The sequence below is a fragment of the Malania oleifera genome, chromosome 4, assembly GCF_029873635.1.
Source record: "Malania oleifera isolate guangnan ecotype guangnan chromosome 4, ASM2987363v1, whole genome shotgun sequence".
In the NCBI taxonomy this organism is placed as follows: domain Eukaryota; kingdom Viridiplantae; phylum Streptophyta; class Magnoliopsida; order Santalales; family Ximeniaceae; genus Malania; species Malania oleifera.
Genome location: NC_080420.1, coordinates 15,798,843 through 15,808,165, shown reverse-complemented (window position 1 = coordinate 15,808,165; position 9,323 = coordinate 15,798,843). Strand labels below are relative to the sequence as shown.

Genomic DNA, 9,323 nt, shown 5'->3' with positions numbered 1-9,323 from the left:
TTTAATAAGAATTTACTGACATACATCGATGAGATCAACATAGAATTATACGAAACATTATAGAGTTAATTTTTTGTGTTGATCTTGTTGTCGTTGTTGAATGTGTGTTTACAGAAATTGTGCAAGTAATTTCAAATAATGGTCTTGTATACAATTTTTACTGTATGCTTAATTCTTTTTTATCATTTCAGTCAAAGATTTACATTAATTGAATTAATTAATTTTTTTTTCAAAAAAAAAAATTAAGTTGAAACAAAAATAAACATTTTATTTAAAAAGCAATTTAGTTTTAGCTAAATAATATAGCTCCTTAAGGTCATATTCAAAATTTGGAAAACATAAGAGAGAAAAAAGAAAATATAAAGAGAATCCACTTTTTTATATTTAGTTATTGGGAAAAATTATATATATAACTAATCAACAAATAAAATTTTAATTTTGTTGATAATTTAGCACATAATTTTTATTTTTTATTATATTAGCATACATTTTTATTTTATAATATTGTTTAATGTAGATAGAAAATATAATTTCTTCTTATTTTATTTTTTCCCTTTTTTCAAATAAAATGCCAAAGATCCAAAAAAAAAAAGCGTTCATATAATTTCCTATTCTGATCAAATTTGATCTAAACCGGAAACCGCCCACAAGAAATGGTTTCAGAAAGTGTTTGGATTGAGTTAAGGTGGATGAAAGGTTAAGGCTGATCAAATTTGATCTAAACCGGAAACCGCCCACAAGAAATGGTTTCGGAAAGTGTTTGGATTGAGTTAAGGTGGATGAAAGGTTAAGGGTGCAAACCACCCAACCCAACTCAAATCGAATATAACGAGAAAAAAAATGTAAAAAATAAAAAATAAACCCAATGTTGCATAATATTGTGGGTAACTTTTTTTCTAAAATATTTTTAATTCAATCTTTATGTTTTGAGTCATTACTTAAGTTACTTGCATATATTTTACAAAATTTTAATTTCATTTTTTCTTTTGTATGTCATTTACTTCTCCGAAAAAATTTAAACCCTCAGTCTAGCATAATACGCGTTAACTATTAAACAAATTCGAATCACATAGAGTTAAATTTAACTTCAATTCAAAATTTCTGAAATAAATTTTTTTAAAAAAAAATTTATAACATATAATATTAAATTATGTTAAATTGTATTTAAATTCACATAATTCAAAATTGTGAACAATTGATTAGGCGCAAAAAAATCTCAGATTCTGCCTTTTCCCGTGAGCGCTGTGGGCATTTCCGTCCAGTTGTGGAGGTCGCGGCCCACCGTTTCCAAAAATCCACGGGCTACAAAACGACAAACACTTACGGCACAAACACGTGTCCCGCTGGCACCATCGACGTGGACAAGCTACGTGTCGTCCACCTAGGCTTTCGTGCAACGTGGCGCTCTTTCGGCACCCTTGAAAGCACCACGCAGGAACAGCGGCAACTTCGTGCACCTCGCTAGAACGCTAGCTAGCTGATTAGCTCCTGCCTCTCTCTTTCTTTCTTTCTGATTTCGAACTCCAAACCTCCCTGACCGAGTCACCGCCGATTTCGGCCGCGAGTCATGGCTCGGTCAATGGAGCCTCTAGTCGTCGGAAAGGTGGTGGGAGACGTGCTAGACATGTTCGTTCCGGCCACCGAATTTACCGTCCACTACGGCTCCAAACAGGTGGCGAATGGCTGCGATATCAAACCCTCCGCCGCTACCGGCAAGCCCAGAGTCCAACTTCTCGGCGGTCGTTCCTCTACCTCTAACAATCTCTATACTCTTGTGCGTTCCGTCTTCTGGTTTCCTTATCTGAATTTGAATTTAAAAAAAAAACAGTTAATTAATATATATACTTTTGATTTTATGAAAATAAATAGGTTATGGTTGACCCAGATGCTCCTAGTCCTAGCGAGCCATCGCTGAGGGAATGGCTTCACTGGTAAATCTTATCTTGATAAAATATTTAATGGTTTTTTAATTTAATTAAGAATGTTGTTCATAATACGATTTTTTTGTTTCTATTTTTTCTTTTAATGATGGTGCAGGATTGTTGTAGATATCCCTGAAGGGATGGATGCCACCAAAGGTTTGGTTAATTAAACACTGTGTTTTGTGCAAATTAATATCTTATTTTGCGTATAGTATAATTATATAAAATAACAGATAATAAAAATATGGCGTCTGATGAGTAAGTGGAAGCTAAGAGCATATACATGTGTGTGTATTTGTGGGTGGCCGGAATGAATGAATGGGTGCAGGGAAAGAGGTGGTGCCGTACATGGGGCCGCAGCCGCCGACGGGGATACACCGGTACGTGTTCGCACTATTCAAGCAGGAGGAAGGGTCATCGATGGTGGGGAGGATGGCGGAGATGGACGCGCGGTGCCATTTCAGCACGCGCCACTTCGCAGCCCATTACGGGCTCGGTCTGCCAGTGGCCGCCGTCTACTACAACTCCCAGAAGGAACCCGCAGCCAGAAAACGCTAGCTGGCTGGCTAGCTAAAGCTAGCACTACCTTTATTAATTGTAATTTTAATCAGAATTAACCAGTCGGTTAATTTGGTGGGTAATCAATGTAACGTACATGCATATATGCATGCGTACGTACTGCAGCTTGCTTTATTTATTGTTGCATGGGCCGGCCGGCGCTGGTCTGGTTTTGTTTTCCGGCACAAGTAAACTAAGTGTGTTTAAATTTTAAATCCTGCAAGTGTGAACTGTGAAGTCTTCCATTTTTGTTTTGCTGTCTTGGAAATTAAAAAGAAAGGCAACGTGAGACAGATCAAAGGATGCCCATGCTGTGGCTTGAACTAAAAAGTGACAATTCATTGAATCATGTTGTGGGAATTGAGCAGGTCGCAACAAGGAATCTACGTTTGTTCAATTCTCAGCGTCGTCTTTTTACTTGTTACTGGCTTCCACCAAAGAATAGCGCATGAGGAAGAACGTGCGAAAAGTTCTCTCACCAAAATTAATTATGCACGTAAAAAGTAGTGTTCCTATGGAAGTTTGGTGATCTCCTTTACATAAAATGGTTATGATGGAGAAAGCAGCACAGCAGATGGTCCGTTGTTAAGAAAAGTACCAGGGGGAAAAAAATCAATTGTAGCCTATCAAGGATTCTCCAAATAGGAAGAGGAAGAGAGGATAATTGGGTGTGGTAATTAGTTCGTTTTGTAATGAGAGTTTCTTTAGTTAGCTACGTACGTAAAAAAATATTGGATATGATTTTATAATGTTTAAGTAGTTTAATTAAATTAGGTAGTATTTTCATATATAACAAAATTCATTCAATATATTCAATGCATTTAATAAATTTTTTTTGACTGCATGAGAGGTTTTTTCTTTAAATGAGTTGTATGAGGGGTAGGATAATCTATTAATAATGAAATATTATGAGTGATCACAATTGATTAGTACAAGTTAAATCACTCTCTTAAAGGGCACACTGAGATTTAATTATAAAGAAAGAAAATTAATTTTTCAAAAATTAAATTGAGGTTTATTTAAGTACGATTTTAATTTTTATTCATATATATATAGGATTGTATGAACCATCTAAGAGAAGCATAAACAAACATAAAATTATTAAGAATAACAAATTCTTAATTCTCAGTATGAGGATGTAAATGAAATTGGGTTGATAGATGTTATAGGAGGATAGTAGTTGAGATGAATTTTGTAATTGAAGGCAAACCATGAAAATGCTAAATGGGAAGTTAATTTTTTTTTTTCCCGAATCTGCTCCACCTCAAATATCATTATGCTTAACCAAAATCTGTCACAAATTTGTTTCGAATATATGTAAATAAATAAAACTATAAATACATGTGGATGTATAAGTATAATATTTTTCATTCAATTGCTTATATCATCTAAATGTGTTATTTGTACTTTATTTCATATTATTCTGCTAGAAAATATATACTTATCTATAATTATGATAAGAGAAGATAAGTTAATTTGTTTTGATATTATAAAGACATAAAAAAATCTTTTCTCAAAATTTTGTATGCTCTTTTTACATTTGATAAAGTGGTTAGGATTTTTTGCTAGAGGTAGATATATAGGTATTCCCTATTAAAGTTAGGATGGGAGTACAAATAATGATTCATTCGAGAGGCAGATTCTAGATGATAAGCAAGATGGGTCATTCTTGATGGGGTGGAATAATTCGAGTATATTCTATCCCTCTCCTCCAAATCTGTCCTATTTACGAAATTAAATTAAAGTAAAATTAATATGGTAGGATCTCGTTTGAAAATAGAGATTATTGTTTCAACAATGAAAATCATATTGGGAGAACTTCAAATGATAATCACACTATCAAAAGAAAGAAGGATGTGATATTGTCATTAAATTTGCAACTCGATTAGAGGAGAAATCACTGTCTAATTGTCACGAACAAGATGATTGCACATGTAGGCCCTCCAACTCAGAATTTGGCCCAATCTTCTTTTCCTTTTCTCTCTCTCTCTCTCCTTTATGTGCAATTTGCATATATACAAGAGGAGGGGACCTAATCCAATTTTCAGAGTTAACGACATACCTCAATAAAATCTTTCCTATCATGTCCTAATTAATTTGGGTTTCATGAATTTAATTAGGATAGATTCATCCTAATTAATTTGGGTTTTATCTCATTAATTAAGTCCCTAACCAATCAAGATAATACTTATTTCAATTATGTAGAAATTTAATCCATCATGTACCTAAATTAGGATTGTCATTAAGATTGATCTCCATTAGAAATTAGGACAAAGCTTATTAAATCTTTTACCTCATCCACATATATATGAGTCATCCTTCACGTAGGGAAAAAAAATTTTCTAATATTTTTATTGATAAAAATGACCTAACTTATTCCTCTACTCCGAAATGGAGTACATTAGAATACATACATTACGTAAGCAAACAATAAAGGAATAAAGTTTTTATTAACTATATACATGCATACTCACCCGAACATATATCAACTTCATCAATTTGATAAAGTCAATATATTGTGATATGGATCGAATAATGAAGATGTACAGTGGAATAAACAACAATAAGTAAATAACACACAGTCAAAACAAGAACAACACAAAGATTTACGTGGTTCGGCAAAGTCTACATCCACGAAAGCAATGACACACAAATTTTACTATGTAAATCACAATGTACATAATATACTTCTCAAAAATGATCACTCACTCTTTAATATATGACCAGAATAACATATATGTTTCCCTCCATTTACCCAACCACCCAACGTTCAAAAATTCAAAATTCATAAAAACTTCTCGCAACTCAGGCGTCTTTCATCGACGAGTCTAGAGCTTCGTGGACGATCCATAGAAGACCACTCTTCGACGATAACATGCTTTCGTCGATGAGTCCAGAATTCAAATATTTTCCTGCTCTCGGTATTTTCTCGTCGACGATTTCAAAACCTTCATCTATGAGTCCTTGCTGCCCTCTCATTGACGAACACAGGGCATTCGTCAATGATCTCCTGCTATGCTGCCCCTTCATGCTTTTCTTTCTTCCTTCTTTGCTTAAGAAAAACAAAGTTTAAGAGCCACAAACAACAATCTCTACGTTGGCAATTATATGCTCCTTAGGAGAATCCAGAAAAATATGTTTAACTGCTCCACCTTGAATTTTAAAATGCTAGGTTGGGCTTGTCTCCCTTCTATCACTTGGAGACATGGAGTAAGTCCAAGAAATGCTTGAACTTTTCAGAAGTAACCGATTTCGTCAGAATATCTGCTGCATTTTTATATGTGAGAATTTTCTCTAACACAAGTTCACCTAAAGCAATCAATTCCCGAATTCTGTGGAACCTCACATCAATGTGCTTAGTTCTAGGATGGTATACCTGATTCTTCGTCAAGTAAATTGAACTCTGATTATCACAATGCAACACCACTCCATCTTACTATAATCCCAACTCTCTGACTAAGCCGGTAAGCCATAAGACTCCCTTTGCAACTTCGACAATTGTCATATATTCCACCTCAGTCATGGACAATGCTACCAGAGATTGTACCATGGATCTCCAACGTACCAGTCCTCCTACAAGAGTAAAAACATATCCCGTTGTAGACTGTTTGTCATCCATATCTCCAACATAATCTGCATTTACAAACTCCATAATTGAAGGATAACCTTGTTGTTTGCCGAACATGATGTCATATCCTGATGTATCCCATAAGTATCTAAGTATCCATTTGACGGCTTTTCAATGTTGCCTTTCTAGATTAGAAAGAAACTTACTTACCACGCTCACCGCATGAGCTAAATCTGGCCTCGTACTCATCATGCCATACATCAAACTTCCCACAACACTAGCATAGGAGACCTTTGACATGTCCAGGATTTCCTCATTCGAACTTGGGCAATCTTTGTAGACAACTTAAAATCATTCGCCAAAGGTGTACTCACCAGTCTTGCATCAGCCATGCTAAACCTTTCCAACACCTTATGCACATAATTGCCCTGAGATAGCCATAATCTCCCTGCAGTCCTGTCTCAGCGAATCTCCATCCTAAGTATTTTCTTAGCTGAACCAAGATCCTTCATGTCAAATTCTTTATACAACAGATCTTTTAACCAATTCACCTCAATTAAAGCTCTTGTAGCTATACACATATCATCGACATACAATAATAAGAAAATAAGTGAGTTATCATCTAGTTTATTCACATGTACGCAGCAGTCATACTCACATCGTTTGTAGCCAATTGTTATCATATAGGAATCAAACCGTTTATACCATTGCCTTGGAGACTGTTTCAGCCTAAAAGTAAAAAGATTTCTTCAACCTGCAAACAAAATTTTCTTTTCCCAGTTCAATGAATCCCTCCGACTGAACCATGTAGATTTGTTCCTCCAAGTCACAGTGAAAAAATATCGTCTTCACATTCATTTGTTCTAAATGAAGATCACAATGAGCTACTAACCTCAAAACAACTCTGATAGAAGTATGTCGAACCACTAGAGAAAAGATCTCATCGTAATCTATCCCCTTCTTCAATGAGTATCATTTTGTCACCAACCATGCCTTGAATTTTTCACCTTCCTTTTCTGATATTACCTCATTCTTCCTATAAACCCATTTGCAACTTATCGGTCTTTTCCCATATGGAAGCTCCACTAACTCCCAAGTTTGATTTTTATATAGTGACTCCTTTTCCTCAATCATTGCTCCCATCCATCTATCTTTCTCTTGGTTGTGCACTATCTCTTGAAATGTAGTTGGATCATTGCAACTAGCAAGAAATGCATAAGACACTAACTCTTCAAACCCATACCTTGGTGGAGGCCGAATAGTGCGTATGGATCTTTTTAAAGGAATATCATCGACTTGCTGGCTTTCCAAGCTAGAGATCCCTGTAATCACGAGACCATGATCATTTCTGTTGCTCTGAGCTTCCAACTCCACCTACACAATATGTTCATCACTGCCCCAGCTTTTTGGCTCCTGTTTTTGTTCATCACATTCTTGAGTATGCTTCTCCCTAGTCTTCTCATCAAAGACTACATCCCTACTGATCACCACCTTGTTTGCCACTGGGTCTCATAGCTTGTACCTATTTACACCTATTGGATACCCCAAAAAAATGTAACGAGAAGACTTCGGGTCAAGTTTAGACCTCTCCTCACTAGACACGTGGACATAGGCTGGACACACAAATACTTTCAATTCGGAATAGTCTACTGCATTTCCCGCCTATATCTCTTCCACCACTTTACCCTCTAGTGACACTCTTGGTGATCTGTTTACCAGAAAACAAGTCATACTAACTTTCTCAACCCAGAAGTTCTTCGGTAGCCCTGTATTCAATCTGAGATACCGAGCCCTATCAGTAAGAGTTTGGTTCTTCCGTTCTGCCACACCATTTTGTTGAGGTATCCGACGAACTGTAAAATGTCTCTTGATGCCCTGCTCCTCACAAAACTCCATAAATCGAGAATCAGTGTACTCGATCCCATTATCCAACCTTAAACATTTGATTCTACTCCTCGTCTGGTTCTTCACTTCAGCCTTCTAAATCTTAAACTTGACAAACGTACTTGATTTGTAACGCATGAAGTAAACCCAGACCTTCTGTGAGTAATCATCAATGAAACTCACATAACACACATGTCCACTATTTGATGCAACTCTAACTAGGCCCCAAACATTTGAATGTACATAGTCAAGAATACCCTTTGTCTTATGAATAGCTGGTCTAAACTTTGTCCTGTTTTGTTTTCCAAGAACGCATATCCTGCAAAATTCCAGCTGACATGATTTCAAGCCCTTCAATAGTTTCCTCTTGTGTAGTTCATTCATGTCGTGTTCCCCCATATGCCCAAGGCGCATATGCCACAAAAGGGTCTCATCTGATTCAATATCCACGACTGCAACTCCACCTACAACGGTAGTTCCCTGGAACGTGTAAATATTCCCATCCAGCATCTGCCCTTTCATTATAGTCAGATTACCTTTCCATACTATCAAGACTCCACCTTTGGATTTTTAATTGAAGTTATTAGAATCCAAAGTCCCAAGAGAAATTAAACTCTTTCTCAACTCAGGTATATGTCTTACATTACACAATGTTCTTATAGCAGCGTCAAACATCTTATCTTTACATTTCCTATGCCAGCAATCTTGCAAGAAGCATCATTTCTCATAAGAACTGATCTAGAATTCACTAACCTGTAAGTGTTGAACCATTCCTTGTTCGGAGTCATGTGATAAGAACATGTCGACTGAAGTATCCAAGAGTCCATTAGATTATCCAACCCCGCTGAAACTGATAGAACATCACCATCCGCTGAATATTCTTCTCGAACGACATTCACTGATTTTGAAATCCGCTCATGCTTTTCAACATTTCCCTTCTTCCAATCCGGACACTTCGGTTTCACATGCCCCTTGTTACCGCATTTATAACACCAAATTTTCTTCTTCTTCTTGGATTAATTTTGGGATGATTTCTGACCAAACCCATTCTTAAAATTTCCTTTGCCTCGCTCATTACTACTCTTTACCACAAGTACTTCTCCTTCATCACATATCTTCAATCTTTGATGAAAATTTAACAAGGCACTTGTTACCTCTTCCAAATTAAGAGTTCTATTTCCCCACATAAAAGTGGTCATAAGATTTTCATAGGTATGAGTCGAGGGCAAAGAATTTAACAGTATCAAAGTCTTATCATCCTCATCAAACTTTACATCAACCCTTATCAAATCACTTATGATTTGGTTAAAAGCATTGATGTGTTGATCCAGACTTGATCCTTCAACCATCTTAAGCCAATATAAACGTTGCTTAAGAAAAAGTTTTTTATT

At 36.0% G+C, this 9,323-nt stretch overlaps 1 protein-coding gene across 1 annotated transcript; it reads left to right on the top strand.

Annotated features, from left to right (window-relative positions):
* Positions 1 to 1,437: 1,437 nt before the first annotated feature.
* On the top strand, positions 1,438 to 2,695 carry LOC131152708 (protein MOTHER of FT and TFL1). The gene is made up of 4 exons (XM_058104517.1): positions 1,438 to 1,774; positions 1,870 to 1,931; positions 2,038 to 2,078; positions 2,251 to 2,695. Exons 1-4 carry the CDS (start codon positions 1,568 to 1,570, stop codon positions 2,478 to 2,480), a joined length of 540 nt encoding a protein of 179 aa, XP_057960500.1. The 5' UTR covers positions 1,438 to 1,567; the 3' UTR covers positions 2,481 to 2,695.
* The last annotated feature ends 6,628 nt before the right edge of the window (positions 2,696 to 9,323 follow it).

Excerpts from the sequence above, each read along its gene's own strand:
- LOC131152708 (XM_058104517.1), top strand. The coding sequence starts at position 1,568 with ATGGCTCGGTCAATGGAGCCTCTAGTCGTCGGAAAGGTGGTGGGAGAC. Across the intron at positions 1,775-1,869 it reads CTAACAATCTCTATACTCTT|GTTATGGTTGACCCAGATGC; the intron begins GTGCGTTCCGTC and ends GAAAATAAATAG. Across the intron at positions 1,932-2,037 it reads CTGAGGGAATGGCTTCACTG|GATTGTTGTAGATATCCCTG; the intron begins GTAAATCTTATC and ends ATGATGGTGCAG.